The sequence below is a fragment of the Narcine bancroftii genome, chromosome 13 (assembly GCF_036971445.1).
Source record: "Narcine bancroftii isolate sNarBan1 chromosome 13, sNarBan1.hap1, whole genome shotgun sequence".
NCBI classification, from domain to species: domain Eukaryota; kingdom Metazoa; phylum Chordata; class Chondrichthyes; order Torpediniformes; family Narcinidae; genus Narcine; species Narcine bancroftii.
The window spans coordinates 14,026,752-14,049,297 of NC_091481.1; the positions used below are offsets into that span (position 1 = coordinate 14,026,752).

The following is a 22,546-nucleotide window of genomic DNA, read 5'->3' on the forward strand; positions in this document are numbered from 1 at the left end:
GTAATGCATCTGGTCAGCACATTTTCCACCAGACATGTGCAGAAATTTGCCAGGGTTCCCTTTGTCATACTAAACCTCCACAAACTCCTGAGGAAGTAGAAGCACTGATGTGCTTTCTTCATGATGCCATTAGTGTGTTTGGCCCAGGAATGATCCTCCAAGATAGTGACTCACCCTCCCTATATCCCTCTGCATTTTTTCATCAAACACATGCGATATGCTGTGAAGGTGATGAGGTGATTGGTGGCTCAGAGATATTGAGCTCTCTAACACTTGCGATGTGCTGTGAAGATGATTGGTGGCTCAGAGATATTGAGCTCTCTAACATGGAGATGTTTGCTATTTTTCCTCAGGCTGGAGATGTTCATTGTGTGCCAGTGTCCTGTCAGGCTACCACTTGCAAGGACCCAATCCAGGAACCAGGGCGATGCTGTCCCAGGTGCTCAGCTTCATGCACTCTCTGCACTGAGGGGGAAGGGGGAAGGTACAAAAGAGATGGCCCATTTCCATGTCCCACCCTGTGAGACTCAGCACTATGCCCATCCCTTGTGGCTCAATACCATCCCAGCAAACCCATGGTCTGATGCATCAAGTGTCTTGCTTTGGCTGACAGGTCAGCTGAAGTACATTCAAACCCCTGGCGTTGAATTTCAAGTCGTCAAGTTTATTGTCTTCTGATTGCACAATTACTACCCGATGAATTAGTGTTTTCCAGTCCTCAGTGCAAAACATACAGACAGACATACATATGCAAGACAAATATTCAGATAGATAGATAAATAAATAAATAGAGCTTAATGAATATGAGAGTCTCGAATGGTGAGTGTGAGTAGTTCCTTTGGACGTTCAGCATTCTCACTCTCTGTGAGAAGAAGCTGTTGCTCAGCCTGGGGGTGCTGGCTCTGATCTCCTGTATCTCTTTTCCAACAGGAGCAGCTGCAAGATCTCGTGTGTGGGGTGGAAGGGGTCCTCAATAATTTTGTGCACCTTCTTCACACAACGATCACAGTAGATCATGTCAATGGGGGGGGGGGGGGGGGGGGGGTGGGAAGGAGACACCAGTGATCCTCTCTGCCACTGTTATGGTCCTGTGGAAAGTTCATTGTCTGACATCCCCCCCCCCCCCCCCCCAAGTACTTGCTGATCTCAGATCCCAGAAAGCATGTTGACCTTGTCCTCTCATGTAAAGTATGGTTAGAATGCCAAGGGGAGCGTGACTCAGTGACGGATTGGATATGCCTGCTGGTATAGCAGTTCAATGATCTCTGACATGTCTCCCTTAACCGATAGGTGTACTGAATGCGAGTATGAATCTCAGACCTTCTCTGATGGACAGACCTTCATACCTCGGTCAAAACCCTGCCTGAGATGCTATTGTGAGGTGAGTGCAGAGCACTATCAATAATGATATTGTCAACTCTCCCAGACCCCCAAATCAAATGTGATTCAAGTGTAAATATCAGACTAATGCCAATGTACATCAGGTCCAGCACTCTCCCTTCCCTACCTACAAGATGGTGAAACAGCCATGATGTTCCCAACTAATGTAATCAGGATGCATGTGTGTATTGTTGCTGCTCTCTTACCTCACCACCCCCCCCTCCCTAGTCTTGGCGCAATATCTGGAGAAATGTTGCTTGTTGCTGGAGGCTTTAACCTAACTGACATTGATTGGCATTACTTCTGAATGTTTTCTCATCTTGGCTCGTGAGAAATAGGCTTTGCTGGCAAGACACATTTATTATGTATCCCTGGTGGTGTCTTGCTGCTGTTCACATAACAAAGCTGCTCAGAGTGAATAGTGAATTGCAAGGGCTGTTGACTCCAGGTTTCCTCCATGAAGCACATTGATAAATCAGATGAATTTTTACACCAATTTGTTAGTTTCATGATCCTATTACCAGGACTTCTTCTCGCATCAAATCTTTTGATTAAGCAATAAATTCTAACTTGCAACTAACTATGTTGGAATTAAAACGTATGTGTCTGAATTATTGTTAAGGCTTTTTCTTTGGCTTGGCTTCGCGGACGAAGATTTATGGAGGGGGTAAAAGTCCACATCAGCTGCAGGCTCGTTTGTGGCTGACAAGTCCGATGCGGGACAGGCAGACACGGTTGCAGCGGCTGCAGGGGAAAATTGGTTGGTTGGGGTTGGGTGTTGGGTTTTTCCTCCTTTGCCTTTTGTCAGTGAGGTGGGCTTACAGCTAAACAAACTAACTATCCCACCTACCATCCACCATCATGCTCTGTTAAAAACAAGGTTCCGTGGGTCCTCGCAACCCCTGTTGGGAATGACTGGGTTTGGGGAGGTCGTTGGTCATCCATCATAATCTTATTTGACTTTCTAACATTAGATGGCTTATTTCACCTCACAACGTCAATTGATGAGCTATGTCTGGGATTCATGATGTTTTTAATCTCTTTCTTGATAGGCTGGTAAAATATCATGTGACCGAATGGCCCAGAATTGTCCACCTGTTCGATGTACTCATCCTGCCAATCTGGTTGGACACTGCTGCCCATCATGTGATAGTGAGTAAAGACGCCATATTGCGAGTTTCCCACTGGCGTATGAAGAAATAGTACCTGGAAGAAATAGTCTATGATAGTGTGAGGTCAGGGTTGCTGCAAGGATAGATTGTAAAGGTCCTCAGTCCAAATAGGTTACTGAGGCAGGCAGGGTTGATAATGTAATCAAGGAGCTGTAATGTGTGGGAAATGACAAGGCCCACAAAGTGTAGTGTTCCTAATGGAGGGAGAAAAACAGCTAATATTACAGATGGGCATCTTACAGCAGAACTAACCAGTTCTGATACAGAGAGAGAAAATGCAAATAACCTCAAATCGAAGAATTTGAGATAGCGTCTGAAGGCTGCAACATGGTCAGGAGGAAGAGGAGGTGCTATTCTTCAGGTTTGTGCTGGACCTTGTTATTTGATTGGAGGCCACAAGCATATGTCAGAGTGGTGCTTTAATTCTCCATCCATTCCCACTTTTTCCATTTTCCCACCTTGACCTCCTGGCCCTGTCTTACAGCCCTCTTATTGGCAACACATTATTGTTCTTTGTCTTCTCAGCCTCCAACCTATTTGACCGGCTCACCCATGCAAATGATCCTAATGGCAACTTCATCTTCACTCTGCTCCAGATCTTTCCTTTCTCCTCTGGATTCCTTCAACCCTTCTCCACAATTTAGTACTAAAATGCTTTCTCTCATTCCACAGCCTTCAATGTGAAATATCATTTCTGTTTGTCCTTCCACAAATGTTGATGACCTCTTTCTGATGTTTCATTTATGATTTCCAACATCCCTTTTTTCATTTCTCATTTATTTTGAATTCCAGTTCTTGTCTTCAGTGAGTGGAAAGTACATTAAAGAAAAAACAGGAATATCTTGCATTTTCGCAAATCATAATCATTTATATTTTTTCCCTTGTTCAGTGTGTGAGTACGAGACTGCGCTCATAGGCAATGGTCAGACGTTCCAGCCACCTTTTGCTGGGCCCTGCATTCAGTGTACTTGTACAGTGAGTATATGGTCTCAAGTAATGACTGTATGTAAGTGTACATTTTTTTTTAATGACTTTGGAGCATATGGGGAATGTACAAAACACCCCAGCGACAAATAGGCAATTAGTCTTCTCTGCAGACAGGGATATGATAACATTGTTTGCCTTCATTTGAAGTGACACACCACAGTAGTGCCAGTTCTGTGGAGAGGTACATATTACACGTATTTCCTGCAGAATCAGTGGGTAGTCATTGAGGCAGTGCTCTAGCAATGGAACATTAAACTGGGCTAATGTGTAGGAGAGGTACACTGTCCCGAGGCAGTGCTGTTAGATCGATACAGCAGGGTTTGGGTTCAGGGCAGCAGAATCAGCCCCAGTTGCAAGATTAGTGGTACAGGATTGATTTTCCTGGGAATGAGGAAGGCTGTAAGGGAATCAGATGAAGATATTTGAAATCCTGAAGGATGTTATTCCAATTGGTGAGGGGGGTTGGGGGGGGTGGTCTAGTGGTACGTAGGTAGAAGGTGATTGGCAAAAGAACCAAAATTGGCATGATGAAAACATTTTTTATGGGCAGTTGATTGAGGGTCTGGAATACATTCAATTATAGCTGAATAAATATCCAAAAGATGAGGAGTGCAACAGTTGGTGGGAATAGCTGGATTGCCTTGCATAGATCTGGTACAGATTCAATGGGCCAATTAGCTCCAGAGCTGTAACCAGTCCATGAATCTGTCATACACAGAGGCAGTGCCAAAGGAATGACTCCCTTTCACAGGGCAGGTTTAAAGGATGGTTTTATAACTGGCAAAGGAAGAAAGATTGAGAGAACAAATCCCATACCATTTGACCTGGCAGCAAAATATGTGCATATTAATGGAGGGATGAAACCAGTTTTGGAGTTGGAAATTATTGAACCGAAATTGATAGAGTTCTAATGGTGCGTTTGAAACATTTCTCGCTCAGGATGGAAATGTACGATGTCAAGAAGAGGTCTGTCAGTCTCTGACTTGTGCCAACCAAGTCAAACATCCAGACCAGTGCTGCCCGATTTGTAAAGGTAGGATGTCCTCTGAATCAAGATCTATGTCGATGCCTGTGGATTTCCAAATTCATGAACCAGTTCTGTCTCCCATAGTCCTGCTCCATATTGCTGACCCCAGACTAGAGAAATGGTCCCAATGTCATGTTTCTCATCCCTGAGTGCAATCAACAAGCATGTGAGCTTGATCCTGTTCCCCAATTGGTGTGCATCTGGAAGGGGCAGGAACAAGGTTGCATTCAGGACTGGCCTTCAGGTGGAACTTTGAGGGCTGCACTTTAGCCCATAATGCACACAAGCACTGAGATCCAGAAAAGTTTGGCATTCCAGGTTACCTATCTGTCCTGGTTGAGATAGGAGGAGAATTCCGAATGTAAATTAGTGTGTGTAAATCCCGATGTATGCTGCTCAGTATTGACAGACATTGTGGTCTTGGATAGATTGATGGTATATCTGTGTCATGGTTGGATTAGACCACAAATGGAGTACTGTGTGAAGTATTGGTTCCTTTATTTGAGGATGGAAGTATACGTCAGAAGTAGCTGGGAGGAGATTTACTGGTCTGAAATCTGGAATGGGTGGGTTACCCTCAGAGTTTCTGATAGGGTAGATAAGAATGGGCAGGTTATCCTCAGAGTTTCTGTTAGGGAGGAGAAGAATGGGCGGGTTATCCTCAGGGTTTCTGATAGGGAGGAGAAGAATGTTATTACATCTGACGTTGTCCTAAATGGTGAACGCTATTATAGCGCTAGCAACCCAGATGTCTGTAAGGAATTTGTGTGTTCTCCCCGTGGGTGCGTAGGTTTCTTCTGGGTGCTCCAGTTTCTTTCCACCCTTCAAAAATGTATGGGAGTTGTAAGTTAATTGGGGAATTTGGGGGGCACAGTTCGTGGGCTGGAAGGGTATATCTAATTTTTTTTTAAAATTTCAGACACAGAATAGACAACTTCCTGAAAATATAGTGGAGTCAGAGTCTGAATATTTTTAAAGTGACGATGTGGTTTCTAGATAAGTAAGTGGGTGAACTGCCTTGTTCAGGTTAACATTGGACCCATGATGTTGCTGAAAGGAAGAGCAGGATCAGAGGCTGTTATTTCCTACGCCATGTGATCCCAGTCCTTGTTATATTTAGTTGTCTGTTTGTTTCTCTTCTGTCAGTGTGTGTTGTGCAGGGACTGGAGTATGAAGATGGAATAAAGTGGGACCTGGAGGAGAATCAGTGCACCACCTGCACATGTGTCAATGGTGACATCATCTGCAAACCCAAGCAATGCCCCGCTGTCAATTGCCTTCACCCTTCTTCAAACAATGGTACATCAAAAACTAAGATTAACTAACTAAACTAAAGGCGCATTCATCAGAAAACCTCACAGGTACAGAGTTAAGAGTGGAGAAAAAAGGTAAAAGTAAAGGTTGCATTATTGTCACATTTAGAATGAAATTCTTTAACTTTGTCTACCATAAGGAAGGCAGAAAGTTGCCACTTTGTCAAATGCCCTCACAGAAATGAGGCCCCAACGAGGTTTACAAGACCAGTGCTCTAACCACTGAGCTATTGGAGCCTCTGGTTCAGGTGAGAGGAAAGGTTCGGACTGGGTCATTGCATGGGGGAAGAATGAAAGAGTCTTATCGGGAATGGGAAGACTGGCCCAAGGCTTCAGATGTAGACTCATTAAGTCAGGTGAAAGAGCAGTGGTTAATAAAGGTTTTTCATCTAATTTTCCAGAATATTTATTCCCTAGGTGATTGCTGCCTGTCTTGTGACCAATGCACATACAACAAGCGACTGTACAGCAATGGGCAGGAGTTCATTGACCCAGACAACCCATGTCAGTGTTGTCGTTGTCAGGTAAGGTCCACTTCGTGGTCTTCTAAAACTGCAGGAAAGGTGCCTGTGTGCATGGGGGTTCCAGTGGAGCAGAGCTGTTCTGTTGGACATGGTGTTGGGGGAGTTGAGCTTCTTAGTGAGACTGTGGCTCTCTGGAATAGGTTGGAGCTACTGAATGAACAGTATATTTCTGAACAGACTTTTGATTGGCCGAATTCCCTCTTGGCAGACCGGTACAGTACATTGTGACCCAATTGATTGCCCTCCAGTCACCTGCAACAGGCCAGAAATGAAGCCAGGCCAATGCTGTGCAAAGTGTCCCGGTAAGAGCAAAGATGCAGCCGCGTTGAAAGAAGTAATAAGCACTGTCTTTGTGTTTGCAGCTCTCACTATGAACATGAAATTCAAGGTCAAGGTCATGGACAATAACAGCTCTAACATTTAGGAGTAAAACATGAAAGTCTGCAGACACCATGATTGAAGTAAAAACACAAAGCTGGAGAAACTCAGCCAGTCAAATAATGTACTTTATATAGCAAAGATACTGATATTTCAGATTGATACTTCATCAAGATCTTACCTTGATGAAAGGCTCAATCTTGAAATGTTGGTTATGTATCTTCATCTTTGCTATATAAAGTGTCCTTAGCTCTATCATTTCGGTAAATTATTAAATGAATGGCTTTATTCTGAATTCAGAATGTTACTGGGAGGAATAAGAGAGTTGTGCCTGTATTAGGTGATGTCTCACAGCGAATTACAAGTTTTTAGAATCTGGACTCTTCCAAAAGACTTATTTGCCAACTGCAAATACTCACTCAGATCTGATTTCAGGCACTAACCCCCCCCACTGGGATATATTATCAAAGCATCTTGACACATTTCACTCTGACCATCTCTGGGCCACATTTCAACAGACACTGACTAAATGGGGACAAGTCCACAGACACTGATTCTCACTATGATATGGTTCACAGGCACTGATGCTAATTGGGGTTCCCACATTAATATTACTGCATTACTGATGATAAGAACACCTGATACAGGATTTTTGGAGAAAGGAGCATTTGTGAGGATGCTTTGCTTTTGTTTGCAGACTGTGTGCTTGAGGATCGAGTGCTAGTGGATGGTCAGCGGTTTCCAAATCCTGAAAATTCTTGCCAGGAATGTGCCTGTTTGAATGGCCAGGTGATCTGTAAGGAGAGAGATTGTATCAGCGCCCTCTGCTCCTATCCACTTTCTGGGACCTGCTGTCAAAATAACTGCAACGGTAATGGGACAGACAGTCTGGCGGGTGGAGAAGGGGTAAGGGTGATGAATCTACAGTGGAGGGAGGATGGCAACACATCAGGTGTGGGGCAACAGAAGCTTCTTTCACACTGACATTTTAACCCAGTAATTAACCGCAAATCTACTGGTTAACATGGCAGTGTGAATGCTTGCGACCTGGCATGCAGGGAACATATTGCCACAGGGATGAACTGTCTAGGGAGGTAGTATCATTCATTTTAAATTGGCATACTGGTTCACCCAGTGTGAACAGGACAGGGGGTATGCAGGACGTCAGTGTTGGAGGTTAGGTGCCCCTTTGCTCTGCAGAGCCAGGTGGTGAATACAAAAGGGTGCAGAGAACTGGTTAATATTGGTCCATTGTGAATGGCTCTACTGGTATTTTAAAATGGTTTGTTGAACCGCCAATTTAATGGTTCGCCAATGTGAAAGGGGCCTAACAGATTGTGATGGGGGAATGAAACACAAAAGTCTGCTGGCGTTGTGATTGAACTAAAAGCTGGACAAACTCAGCAGGTCACACATCATTCTTTATATAGTAAAAATAAAGATACATAACCAATGTTTCAAGATATGATCAGAATGTAGGCATGTCCCTGAATAAAATGGAAGGGGCAGGGAGAGGAGCACAAGTCCACAGGTACAAGGTCATCAGTGAATATGGAAGGGAGGGCATGAGGAAGGATTTTGGGGGGACCGGGGGGGTGGGATGGGGGAGGAAGTGGGGGCCTGGGGAAGCCAGAGGGGGAGGTGGGATATGAGGTCAGAGGGTGGAGGTGGTAGGTGAGGGAGTTGAGGGTGGGGAGATAAGAGGGTCCAAGGGTCAAGGGGGTGGGAAGAAAAGGAGAGCTCAAAGGAGTGGATGGGATCTGAGCAGGGAGAGGTGTGAGGATAGGGAATGTAAAGAATGGTCCTTGGTGAGGGGGAGGGGGAAATGAGGGAATGAGCTGATGAAATAAGAGTTGAGGATAGATTTACTGTGGACTGACCAAATGGAATGAAGGGTGAAAAGGGCAATGCCCCTGCCATTGTAACTGCAGTTAAGTGTCTTGTGTGAACATTTTCAGAGAATGTTTGCAGTTATCTTCTGTCTTTCTGCAGGTTGTCAATATGCTGGTAAGGAATATCCTAATGGTGCTGATTTTCCACATCCAACTAACAAATGCAAGGAGTGTCATTGCATAGTGAGTATTGAGATAAATCTGCACAAGGTAAAGAGGCAAACTTGAGTGAACTTGCATCGATGTGGAAAAGGCTATCTCTCCCTCTTCCCCCCATCCCTCGGTATCACCTACCATTTCCAATCCCTCACTATCATGTCCATGACCTCATTGCCACCCTCTTCACCTACAGTCACTCACTATCCCTTCGTCTACCTAGAATCTCTCACTGCCCTTCTCTCATGTCCAGTCCTCTCTCTTCTGCCTCTCCCATTATTCCAATTCATCACCATCTGTCACTATTCTACTCTCCCCTTGGGTTGTTTGCTTCTCTCCATTTCACATGCAAAAGAAGCAGAAGAAGGCCATTTGATCCCTTGTGCCCGCTGTATCATTTCATAACACCATGGCTAATTTTCTTCTTTGCTGCCACTTACCTGCACTAACCTCATAATCCCGAGATTTCTAAAATAGGTGATCTTCTCAGTGATTCGAAAGCATCACCACCCTCCAGTTGAAAATTTTTTTTGCCTTTGTCCTGATTTCCTCCTGCTTATCTTGAGTCAACAATTTTAGCCAATCAAACTATAGAAGCATCAATATCTGACTGTCCATCCCCTTAAGAATTTTGGATCTTTCAAAGAAATGTTCATTATTCTAACCTCGAGAGAGTACAATCCAATTTTCCTTATACAACCTGTATACACTCCCTCTATGAAGATTCTATTTTTTAGTTTGGACATTTGCTGCTCATCCCTTATTGCAGAACCTTTATTTAAATTATATCTGTATCGATGGTTCCCACATGTACTATGCAATACACAGAGGTGCTGGAGAAACTCAACAGGGCACACAGCATCTGTAGGAAGTGAAGAGTAACCAACGTTTTGGACCTGAGCCCTCTGTTAAGTAAAAAAAACACAGGCAGGCATTTGAATAAAAAGGTGGAGAAAGGAGGGGAGTGGAGGGAGGAGGTGGCAGAGGCTAACAGGTATGAGGTCATAGATGGATACAGGTGGGAGGGTAAGAAAAGAAAAAGTGATGAGTAGCTCCCTGATATGAGTGGGAAGGGGATGGGGAGCAGGAAGAAAGGAGATAGTGGGATAAGGAAAGAGAGACTCAGGAGAGGGGTTTAATGAAAATAGGAGGTTGATTAACCCCACACATATACTGTGATTGCTGGATTTTATTCCCTTCCATTCCAAGTTCCTGTCCAACCCCAAAGACATGTCCTTTACTCCAGTCAAGCAGTACAGATTGGAGGTTCGTGATCTCCTTACCATACCAATTATCACTTCCATTTTCCTTTCTCTTCCCTATTGGTATTCTGCACCATGATGCAGTGGTTATTCAACAAGTGCAATGTTATCTTCTCAGTCCTATTCCTATATCAAATCAGTATCAGAATTTATTGACATGAGCAAGTCACAAAATTTGTTGTTTTGTGGCATCACAATGCAAGGATTCATATAAACCACCTGAAACAACAATCACTTGTAGTCACACCCTCCTGTCCCTCTTAAATGATCCTAAATCTCAAACATGTGACTGGCTCCTGGAGTGAAGACTGCAGGTAACCATTCAGCTTCCTCTGGATCCCAATGGCTTCTGTCAACTGCAGTATTATCAACTACCCTGCTGTGCCAATCTTAAAAATGTGATGTACAGCAAAAATCCAGATGCCAGAAGTCCGGACCACCCAAGGATCTGGACTCGCAAACATTTTAAATTTAGCAGGCTCCTGTGCACCTGCGTGTGTGCATAAGTGGCTCAGATGCACAGCGGCAACAAACAACCATGCTTAATACAGGCAATCTTGTCATGGGTACTGTATTTTTCTTTTACAATGTTCATTTTTAAACATAATTTCAAACATTACAACTTCTGTAGTGAAAATTTTTGTTTACATTTTTGTCAAGCATTGACTTTATTTTTCTTTAAAACTATTTGTTGTGATAAATGAAGCCTGCTGTATTTGCTAATGAATAAACTAGCAAAATTTACCTGTTAAACTCTTTATTCCACCTTAAATTTGAATTTTAAAAGTACTGCCCAAGAATCTGGAAAATCCAAAAATCCAGACCAACTGAATCCTCGAGTTGTTCGGATTTTAAGACTTTTACTGTCATTTTTAATCAATTTATTTAATCCTATTACTAAAGCCCCTTATACAGCAAGTTTACATTATTGGCCTCTGCTTTTATGAGGAAACTGTGTTTTTGACTTGGACCAAGGTTTCGTATTTTCAGTTAACAGCAAGAATCCTGTGCCTTCAATTGATCATTTCCAGATGGTTATCCAGTTGTCTGGGAAAGAACAATTTAATGTGCACAGTAAATGACAACTGTAAAACTAAATCAAACTAATGAACCTAAAACCATGGTTGCCCGTTCCTAATTTTTGAACACTGCAGTCAGTTACATTTTACAGAAATCATGCTTCTAAACCACATTTTGACCTACTCACCCTGAAAATATGATTTTTAAAAAATGTTACTCTTTCCCTGTGTAACATGTTGTCTTCCTGTAGAATGGAAATGTACAATGTCTGTCAAGGAGGTGTCCTCCTCTGTCATGTAATGACCCATTTCTTCTTCCTGGAAGCTGTTGCCTTCAATGTCCAGGTGGGTACAGGCATATCAAAGTGTTTTCCAAGAGGTTTACAATGAAGAGTGTATCATGGGGTTATGAGAAGGCAGGGATAAAATAAAATCCCCTGGTATCTGGCACCTATAGCGATTGGTAGAAGCTGGATAAGTGAATTTTTCAGTTGCTTGAGAATGTGTGCTGCGCGATTGGCAAACAAACCGCGAGGTAGCGGCAATTATAAACTTCCGTATTTTTTTCCTGTGTATTTCCTGCTTTTTTTTTCTGGTGGCTTGAATCTGCTGGTTGCCTGAATTTGAGATTACAGAGATTTTACTGTATATTGTTGGATTTCAATGTAGCATGAGCATATCCGGAAATATAATAAAGGGCCAAGTACTTCAGAGGGTTATAATGAAAGGTATGGATTCTATCACATTGAGGGACATGGGGTATGTCTTAAAATTACAAGGAGGGTATCTCAGAGGGCTACAGTAGGAAGCACAGGTTATGGTGGTAGGTTATTGTAAAAGTGTGAAATATATCAGTGTTATAGTTAGGATGTGGATGTAGCAGTGTTACAATGAAGGGATGAGATATACCATCGTTACAGTGCAGGTGAGGGATATTAATGGTAGTAAATATGTGAGATATTGTCATGCTATAGTAAAGTGTGGTATACATCTGTGTTACTAATGAGGAATGTGTGATACATCAGTGTTGCATTGTGGCAAATGGGGTTTAACTGTATCATCCTGTTGATGCCCCATTTTCTTTTTTCCAGCTCCACCGGCTGAATGTCTATACTCCGGCATTCTTTACAAACACATGCAGCAATTCTATGATCCTTTGGACAAATGCCGCTCCTGTATATGTAATAATGGCACCATCACCTGTCAGAGAAAGCCCTGTGCTCCCCTGCAGTGCACGCACCCCATCCTGCAGGATTGCTGCCGCACCTGTGATGGTAGGATCATAAAGTGGGAGGGATCTGAGTGTGATTGGGAGTACTGATTGAGAGGCCTTTTAGCAAGGGAAAACAGAGGTATCCACAAGAGGGGGCTGATGAAGGCTAAATGCTGCAGAGTGTTTATATTTAGGGATGCATTGAATTTTTAAATTTAGACATACAGCATGGTAGCAGGCATGGTAACAGGCCATTTCAACCCACGAGTTCGTGCTTCCCAACCTACACCCCAGTATGTTTTGAATGGTGGAAGAAAACTGGAATCCCTGGGGAAAACTCACACAGACACAGGGATAATGTACAAACTCCTTACAGACAGCATGGGATTCGAACTCAAGTCCCGATCGCTGATGCTGTGAAGGTGTTGTGCTAATCCTGCCTCCCTATCATTACATGAATGTGGGATTTTAGGGCTGTAATGTTAGATAATTTGAAAATGTGTGGGATTGGGTAGTCACAGAAGCCTGATGTGGGTGGTGGGTTCAGTTGTGCTTGTGGTTTGGGATCAGGGAGGCTTAGGGAAAGATGTATCCTGGGAGTTGTGGGATATCTAATAATCAGACTAATGATTTTCCAAAACATCTTTGTTTCAGGCTGTCTACTTGGTGGAAAAGAGTTTGCAAACGGAGAACAATTTGCCGATGTGTCAGACGGCTGCAATGTTTGTGATTGCAAAGAAGGCAGTGTGTTATGTGAGAGGAGACCCTGCCCTGTGCTGGAGTGTCCCTTCCCCACACAGGGCCACTGCTGCAAAGCCTGTGATGGTACAAACACCCAACTCAAAACAGCCTCCAAAACTTCTCTTCCTTCACCTTCAATCATTGCTGATATTTTACTTCATTTTACAGCTGAGGGGTCTGATTATGACCTCCCAGCTTCTGAAACATTTCAGAAAGTCCTCCCTCTGACAGTGGAGGAATTTCTTGTCAGATTATGAGGGGCTTTCTGTCTTTGCTTCCCTGAGGAAATCTCCTCCTGATTTGTGGGGTTGGAATTTCTGCAGGATTTGTTTTTATTTTATGATGTTTGGAGCAGGGGATGGGTTTTGCCTGATGATATTCCATTGTTTTGGGGGGGGACCTGCTGATGTTGGGGAGTATTCTCCTGACTGTGGGTTGGAATGCATATCTTGCTGATATGAAGGGAATATATATGTGCTTTTATGGAGGAGGCCTTTGCACAGATTCGTCTTTGTAATAATTTGGTGGGCTAGGAAGAGGGTCTGGCTGTTGTTGGGACATTTCCTCTGATTTTTCGTAAGGGAGTGTGATTGTGGACCCGCTTTCTCAGGTCTAATCTTGCTGTCTGTCCAGTGAAATGATGATCCTCCCTGTGGTCTTGTAACTCCTGTCCTTGCCCCATTTTCTTTTTCTTTCCAGGTTGTAATTACATGGGAGTGGAATATCTCAATGGCCAGGAGTTTCCTGGTCCATTGGACCCCTGCACTCGCTGCGAATGCATGAATGGATTTGTCAGCTGTTCCAGGAGACCATGTTACAACCCAGGTTGCAGCCATCCCATCAGCCTTCCCACACAGTGCTGCCTTGTGTGTGAAGGTAAAGGCACTGCTTTGTAGCAATCTTCCCTCAATATACTGTACTAGGAGGCACATTCAAAAGATCATGGACAGAGAAATGTTTATCAGCTGCAAGGGATGACTGAGACACATCAGTGTACAAATATCCCCAAGTGAAGGGTTCAATGTAAAATTATCTAACAGAGAGAGGGTAAGAGACACAGAAACACCAGTTTGTATGCAATTATCTCTGAGGAAGAGGAATTTAGAGATACAGGGATACTCTGTATAACACAGTTAATACGTTCCAAAAAAGTTCAGTGTTATGAAAAACTGCACTGTTCAAAGCATTATTACAATGTAGTTTAATTTGAAGTCCTCAGAAACATTTCCGCCAAGTAGAAGTGTCAATCGGTCTTTGAAAACTGTACAGCCTGGTTGAAATTTTTCTTTTTCAGCTAAAATAAAGTGCACAATGGCATCTTTTTCCAAAACAATTAGCTTTCATCAACATTTAAAAAAATCCTCATCTTTGTAGCCTCCTTGGTCATTCACTTAGTTCATATTAGCACTCACAGATTCACCAATAATTGGAACATTATGGAGTCCAATGCATTTTTTAAAGTTGTAAAACCAACCACATTTTGCTGAAGAAGTTTCCCCTTCATTTTCATTTTCTTTTAATGTTCAATCGAGGCTTGTTGCTTTAACTTGAATTGTCATTTGACTTAATGGAATTCTTTTCTGGTTGCAATCTTCAATCCAGATCATTAAAAGGTGTTCCATATTTTCCATTGCAGAACTTCTATGTCTAACAATCACTTTAGTATATAAGATGCTGTTGCCTTTCCATGTTCTTTAATTTTATCTTTATTCTTGATTAGCGTCCGATCAGACAATTCATTTATGCCTTTTTCTCGTGCTATTTTACCAAATGATGCGCCATCTTCATGTTGCTTATTCATTTTCAGTTTCTTTTCCAATGTTAGCCATTTACATTTATTACATGGATCACCTTCACCACATATCCTTTTTCCACTCACATTGTTTGTAAGGCTGCCTTTTTATACAACACAATTAAAATATTACAGAGCAGCCACAGCCTTCCTGCTCAGAGTGATACTAAAACAGGTTAAGCCATAATGATGTTGAATGAGCCCAGCTGAGTGCGAGCATTGTTGCTCACACTTTAAATTATTGTACCACTGTTGGTAATGCAATATTAATAAAATTTAACCATTTTTGGTTATTACTATATTAAAATTATAAACTGTGTTATATCAAAACCCCCGCTGTTCAAAACCGTGCTATACAGGGTAGCTCTGTACTGATCAGTCCAGGTGAGGCAACTAAGTATCATTGACAAGAGTACTGTTCATTCCAATAGGGACAGGGCCGAGGGAGATTAGTACTGATAACTCCCATAGGGAGCAGAATATCAGGATACATGACAATGTGAATGGATGGAGTCAGTAGAAAGAATATAGAATCCACAGAATACCAGGATGTAGCTGGTTCAAATGGCACCAGGAAGGGAAAGGTTTACAAACATAATATTGGAGGATAGAGTGTCATAACCAGCCCTGACCATTTAGGCTGAGAGGCCTCTGTGTGGTGGGAGTTCTTTGTAAGTGGTGTACTTCTAAACAATCTGATATTCACAGGCTGTTACTATGCTGGTGTTGGTATCAGCAATGGAGAGACATTTGCGGACCCAAGCGACTTATGTTCTCAGTGTACCTGCCGGGTGAGTACTGGATCACAATATGGGAGAGAGGATAAGGGGGGGAGTTGTTATTACTCACTGACACCCCTCTCTGCATTGGAGGAGTTGACTCACCCATTTGCACACTCCAACTACTATTCCCCATCCTCACAATCCCATCCGTTCTCTCTTATCTCACCGTACTTTTTGCTCCCCTTCCACCATTACCTATTAGATGAAAGTTTGAACCAACTTAATTCATTTATTGCCATCTCTGCATTGTGTTTCAGATGGGCTCGGTGCAATGTGTGAGGAAGTTGTGTGCTCCAGCTCCCTGCTCCCATCCAATCACAGGACCTTGTGACTGCCCTCAGTGTGATGGTGAGTGAGAAGTGAAACATGAAGACTGCAGACACTGTGACTAGTAAAAACACACATAGAAATGCTGGAAGTACTCAGCTGGTCTTGCAGCATCCACAGGAGGTATCTTTACCTTCTATGGCCACTATGATACTGGCTGAGTTCCTCCTGCATTTCAGTGTGTTTTTGACGGTAAGTGAACACATCCCATTACAATCTGATTGCCCAACATTCCTCAAGATCAAAACAATCTCAAATGCTAGAAACCAGAAATTAAAATCAAAAACACTCAGTAGGCCAGGCAGCATGTAGGGAAAGAGAAACAAACAAACAATTCAAGTCAAAGGCTATTTCATCAGACCAAGTAGAAATTAGTCATTTGGCCTCTCACATCTTTTCCACCATTCAACAAGGTCATCGTTGATCTTCTACTTTGGCACAGTTTTCCTGCACTATTCCCAAATTTCCTTGATTCTTCAAATATCTATTGATCTGTTTGGATTAAAATCAGTGACTGAATTTCCACAACCTTCCAGGGTGAGAAAATTTGAAAGATTCACAGCCTCCTATTTTAACAAATTATTCCTTTCAGTCCTAAATGTCCTACCTCCTATTTTGTGACTGTGATCCCTAATACTAGATTTCTCAGCCAAAAAACATAGACATATAGAAATATCATCTCCATATTTACCATGTTGAACTCCCTATTTATTTAATGTTTCAATGAGGCTATTTCTCATTCTTCCAAACTCCTGAATAGAGGTCTTGAGTACCCAATCTCTTATGTGACAGGCCCAGCATTCCATGAACCATAGAATGCTACAGCACAGAAAACAGACTGTTTGGCCCCTTTAATCTGTGTCGACCATCATCTATCTCCCTGGTCCCATTGACCTGCTCCCATTCCATAACCCTCCAGGCTTTGCCCATCCACGTGCCTATCCAATCTATCCCTAAAACACACGATTGAGCCCACATTCAGATGGCAGCTCAATCCACACTCCCACCACTCCCTGAGTGAAGAAATTTCCCCTAATGTTCCCCTTAAACCTTTCCCTTTGCAGCTTAGAACTATGACTCTTGTATTTATCTCCCCCAATCTGAGGAAAAAGCCTATTCACATCCACTCTGTCTATACTTCTCAAAATTTTGTAAACCTCTATCAAATCTCCCCTCATTCTTCTTCGTTCCAAGGAATAAAGTCCTAACCTCTTTAATCTCTCCCTGAATTGAAGACCTGGCAACATCCTAGTAAATCTTCTCTGCACTCTTTCAATTGTATTGATATCCTTCCTGTAGCTAGGCAAGCAGAACTGCACATAATACTCCAAATTTGACCTCACCAATATCTTAAACAACTTCAGCATAACATCCCAACTCCTATATTGATTTATAAAGGCTAAGATACCAAAAGGTCTCTTTACAACCTTGTCCACATGTGATGCCACCTTCAGGAAATAATATATTTGTATTCCCAGATCTCTCTGTTCCTCTGCACACCTCAGAGCCCTATCTCCCACCTTGGTTTGCCCTTCCAAAATGCATCACCTCACATTTTTCTGTATTAAAATCCTTCTGCCATTTTTTTGGCCCATTCTTCTAGCTGATCCAGATCGCTCTCCAAGCTTTGAAAATCTGCCTCATTGTCCACAATGCCTCCTATCTTTGTGTCATCAGCAAACTTGCTGATCCAATTCACTACAATATCATTAAGATCATTGATATATACAACAAACAACAAAGGTCCCAACACAGATCCCTGAGACACACCACTAGTCACAGGCCTCCAATCTGAGAAGCAACTATCCATTACCACCCTGTCTTCTCCCACACTACGAATCCTTGTATACCCAGTGTCTGAACCTTTTGAACTAACCTCCCATGTGGGACCTTGTCAAAGACCTTATTAAAGTCCATGTAGCCAATATCCACATCCTTTCCTAGATCAATTTACCTGGTATCCTCCTTGAAAAACTCTACAAGATTCATTAAACACAACCTACCATGCAAAAAGCCATGCTCACTTCCTTAATTAGCCCATGACTGTCCAAATCCCTATATATCCTGTCTCTTAGAACTCCCTCCAACCATGTACCTACCACTGATGTTAGGCTCACTGGTCTATAATTACCTGGTTTATTTTTGGAGTCTTTGTTAAACAATGGGACAACGTGAACTATCTTCCAATTCTCTGGCACCTCACCCATGGCCAAGGACATTTTGAATATATCAGCCATGGGCCCTGAAATTTCTACCCTAGTCTCCCTCAAGGGAACATCATATCCAGCCCAGATGATTTATCTACCTTTATTCACTGTAAGGCAGCAAACATCTCTTCCTCTATATGTTCCATGAATCTTCTGTTTGTTTCCCTTCCTTCCTTATACACTATGCCAATTTCCTGAGTAAATACTGATGCAAAAAAAAACATTTAAGATCTCCCCAAGTGTGGAAGACTCCACACATAGTTGACCCCTCTGATCCTCTATGGGACAAATTTTGTCACATACTCTTATTATACTTACGGAAACCCTTCAGGTTTACCTTCATATTATCTGCCAGGGAAACCTTGTGTTTTTTTGTGCCTTCCTGGTTTCTTTCTTGAGTATTTTCTTGCTTTTTTTGTACTCTTCAAGTACCTCATTAGCTCCTTATTGCCTATACTTGCTATACATCTCCCTCTTTTTCTTAACCAGATCGCCGATATCCCTTGAAAACCAGGGTTCCCTTTGCCTTTCATCCTAACAGAAACATGCAATCTCTGCACTCTTAAGATTTCTCCCTTGAAGGCCATCCACTTACCCATCACACCCTTGCCATAAAACAACATTATTCCAATTCACTCTTCCTAAATCCATTCTCATTTCCACAAAATGTGCCTTCCTCCAATGTAGAATCCCAACATGAGGACCAGACATATCCTTTTCCATAAAATACTTGAAACTAATGACATTATGGTCACCAGATCCAAAATGTTCACCTACACATATATCTGTCACCTGACCTGTTTTGTTCCCTAATAGGAGATCAAGCACTACATCCTCTCTCATTGGTACCTCTACATATTGATTTAGAAAATGTTCCTGAACACATTTGACAAACTCAAAGCCATCCAGCCCTTCTTCAGTATGGGAGTCCAAGTCAATGTGTGGAAAGTTAAAATCTCCCACTATCACAATATTCTGCTTCTTACATCGGACTGCTATCACTCTACAGATTTGCTCCTCCAATTCTCCCTGACTATTGAGCAGTCTAAAATACAACCCTATCAGTGTGGTCACACCTTTCCCGTTCCTCAACTCCATCCATATGGCCTCCGTGGACAAGTCCTCCTGGCTTTTCTGACTTTGCATAACTGAGATATTTTCCCTGACTAGCAATGTCACTCCTCCATCTTTCATCCTTCCCCCTCTATGTGATGAATCTTTGCTGCATTCCCTCAATAGCAAGTAACTCACAATACTCCAGGTGTGGCCTTAGCAAAGCCCTGCATAACTATATTAAGATGCCTGACTCAAATCCTCTTGCAAGAAAGGCTTTGGCATTGCCTGCTTCGCTTGTATGTTGACTTTCAGTGACTTGTATATAAATACACCCACATCCTTTTGAACACCAGCACTTCCCAATCTTTCACCATTTAATAACTGCTGAGTACCAAGGGTGAATAACTTTACATTTTTCCTCTTGGTACATCTTCTCCTATATTGATGCCCATTCATTCAGTTATTGTGTAATCCTTTGAAGCCTTTTTGTATCCATCACATCACTCACATTCTAAATAAAGAGAGGGTGTGATCTATGTAACACAGGGGATGAGTCAAGGGCCAGGACTACAACATTGACTGGAGAATGAGTAGGGTCTAAGCAGTCCACTAAAATGGAGATGATGTGGTGTCTGGGAATGTTTACATTGACGAAAGAGGCTTAGCAAAGGATTCCAAATTGAAAGCTGTTGATTGGTTTAAAAATGAATAAGAATTGGCTTTTACCCTGCAGTATGATTTGTGATTGTGTATTGGGAAGGATTGTGGCTGTCATGTGACAGCACTTCCCCCTAACTCGTCGGAGGACACACCAGCCAATCAAGGTTTGGTTCCACCCCAACCATAAGTGCACACCCTGCTGTTGGATCCATGTAAATTACCTGGATTGGACTCCAGCCTGTCTGTACTTGGCCTTGGATCATTGGCTGTTGTAATTGGATTCACCCTCCTGGCACCAAGCCATCGGTCCCTGCTAACGCTGTTGGATCCATGTAAATTACCTGGACTGGACTCCAGCCTGTCTGTACTTGGCCTTGGGCCATTGGCTGTTGTAATTGGATTCACCCTCTTGGCACCGAGCCATCGGTCCCTGCTAACGAGCTGAGCTGGAACCTTCAGCACTATAAAGTTGCCATGTGTTCTTTGTTCTCTCTCTTTGCCAGCTTGTGACCACCCTGCTTCACTCCAGACCTAGAAATGTGGAAGGGTGCTGGAGAAACTGTTGGTAAGATGGGCACTGTTAAAAGGGTTGGGAGTGTTTAATCATGTTTAAACATGGAACTGTGCCTATACTGAGTCAAGGGGTGCTGGAGGATTTTAGTGATTTTTTTTTCTTTGATCATTGTATGTACCAGTTCATTGTGTGTGTGTGTGTGTGTGTATTTTGTTCCCATGCCATTTTCCCCATGTTCATTATTAATTGTTCACTATTTCTTTCCGATGGCTGCTGTAAACTGTGCACGCCTGTGTGTGCACTGCATCAGTTACCATTTCCCACTCTTGCCTTCTGTAAATAAAAATCCATCACCATCAAAACTGTGTTCAGAGTCTTTGCCTTTGATACCTACCACACCTGTTTCCTCACTCACAACAGATTGCAAAATAAATAGTTACCAATAGTACAATTGGTGTTTTCCAACATCTGGCTTCAGTACATTTCAATGGCAACACCTTATCTCAAAAGTCAAATCAATGGGCAAACATGATAAAAAGACATTGTCTAATAGCTGCCAACCATTGGTGGTTCTCATTACTTCCGCTGAATGTGCATTGCTTCTAGTTGTTGATCTTACCATTTTCCAAGTTGTTTTCTTTCCCAGACATCCTAGCTCTTAGGGCTGTTGTCTTATTGGGCTGGAGATATTTTCTGATGCTTCACGAGGGGTAGTTCTGCTACAAATCTCTTATGGTTTACACCACTGTAGATGTCTTTTGTTAGCTGTTTCCTCCTCTTTTTTTTCAGGTTGTCATTTCCAAGGTGAAGATTATGCAGAAGGAGCAACATTCCCTGGCACAAAAGGGAAATGTGAGGAGTGTCAATGCTGGGTAAGATCCTCCTGTTCTATGTTCCATGTTGATATGAAGACAATCAGGACTATTGATGCCATTATTTGTTCAACTAGAAATGACATTTCTGCCAGTCACACCTGAGTTGAAAGCATGTGCATCCTTGAGTCAGAAAAACATATGTCCAGGCCCAATCCAAAAATTTTACCTCCCAATCTGGGCTAATATCCAGGGTACAATTGTAATGGAATGCCATACCATCATGTGTTAAATTTCAATTTACAAATTCAGCTGGATGTAAAAGATTCCATTTCAATATGTGAAGAAGAGGAGGGTGTGTTCTGAAAATCATTGCCCTAATCCAACACTTTTTTTGATAATTTGGTGTTCTTTTATTTGTGAGATCATATGCCAACTCATCAGCTAAGTTCCCATGTAAAATAGTAGTGAGTGTTTTACACAGCAGTAGTAGAGATGAGCAAATTCACTGCATATGGAACTACTGAAGATGAGATGCCATCCAAGTCTATGTGTGTAGGCTGCTGCGTCTCACCAATAGGCAGGATAAGGATTGATCAGACTTGAGCAACTATGTTGCTTTCCTGCTCTGCACACCCATTCTTTGCTGTATATGGCTGGATCTGTAATGGTGTAAATGTGCTCTACGTACCATGGGGAATTGGATGGTTGGTACCATGGGTGATTGGATTTTAAGCAATGTGTTTGATCCTGGAGTTGATGGACTGTTGGTACCATGGTTGATAGTTCAGTTGGGTCTGTAGTTGATTAGATAATTAGTACTGTGATTGACTTGGCAAGTGGAACCATTGGTAGCATGGACAAGGGGCAGCTTGCTACCGTGACCAAATAAATCAGGACTTTGGTGTCATTGGACGAACATATTTTTCAGATTATTGATATTTACTCCAAAAGATGTTCCAACTCATTTTAATTCACTATCTTTTTAAGATTTTGCACAGTTATTTAATACATTTTTCAGTAATTCCAGTAAACTTGCAGAGAGTGCAAGAACTTGAGTCCAGTGGGTTCCAAGGGAGCACGGGAATGAGGTGTGAAATAGAGGCTTCATCTCTTTTCTTCATTGGATGTAAAATGTCCAAATTCACAATTCAAAAATGAGAAGGGCTATCCTAAAAGGACCATCAAAATTGAGTCATGGTGATGTTGAAGAGGGAGTGAGAAACAAAATTGGGAGAGGTTGATGCTGAACCATTGGGATGTCTGAATAATGAGATGGTGGATTATTGGAATTTTACTAGTCCATGCTTGACAGGACAATTAGTTTCATGG

At 42.4% G+C, this 22,546-nt stretch overlaps 1 protein-coding gene across 1 annotated transcript in view; it reads left to right on the top strand.

The window, feature by feature from the left end:
- The window catches only part of kcp (kielin cysteine rich BMP regulator), a 116,485-nt gene that overhangs the window by 64,471 nt on the left and 29,468 nt on the right, over positions 1-22,546 (top strand). The window contains exons 19-35 of the mRNA XM_069909863.1: positions 354-439; positions 1,291-1,381; positions 2,433-2,532; positions 3,442-3,527; positions 4,479-4,572; positions 5,713-5,865; positions 6,297-6,403; positions 6,612-6,705; positions 7,479-7,652; positions 8,774-8,856; positions 11,362-11,455; positions 12,202-12,384; positions 12,978-13,148; positions 13,764-13,940; positions 15,565-15,647; positions 15,896-15,986; positions 21,192-21,274. Of these exons, the coding sequence (XP_069765964.1) occupies positions 354-439; positions 1,291-1,381; positions 2,433-2,532; positions 3,442-3,527; positions 4,479-4,572; positions 5,713-5,865; positions 6,297-6,403; positions 6,612-6,705; positions 7,479-7,652; positions 8,774-8,856; positions 11,362-11,455; positions 12,202-12,384; positions 12,978-13,148; positions 13,764-13,940; positions 15,565-15,647; positions 15,896-15,986; positions 21,192-21,274 (1,950 nt within the window). The remainder of the gene's footprint in view (positions 1-353; positions 440-1,290; positions 1,382-2,432; positions 2,533-3,441; positions 3,528-4,478; positions 4,573-5,712; positions 5,866-6,296; positions 6,404-6,611; positions 6,706-7,478; positions 7,653-8,773; positions 8,857-11,361; positions 11,456-12,201; positions 12,385-12,977; positions 13,149-13,763; positions 13,941-15,564; positions 15,648-15,895; positions 15,987-21,191; positions 21,275-22,546) is intronic.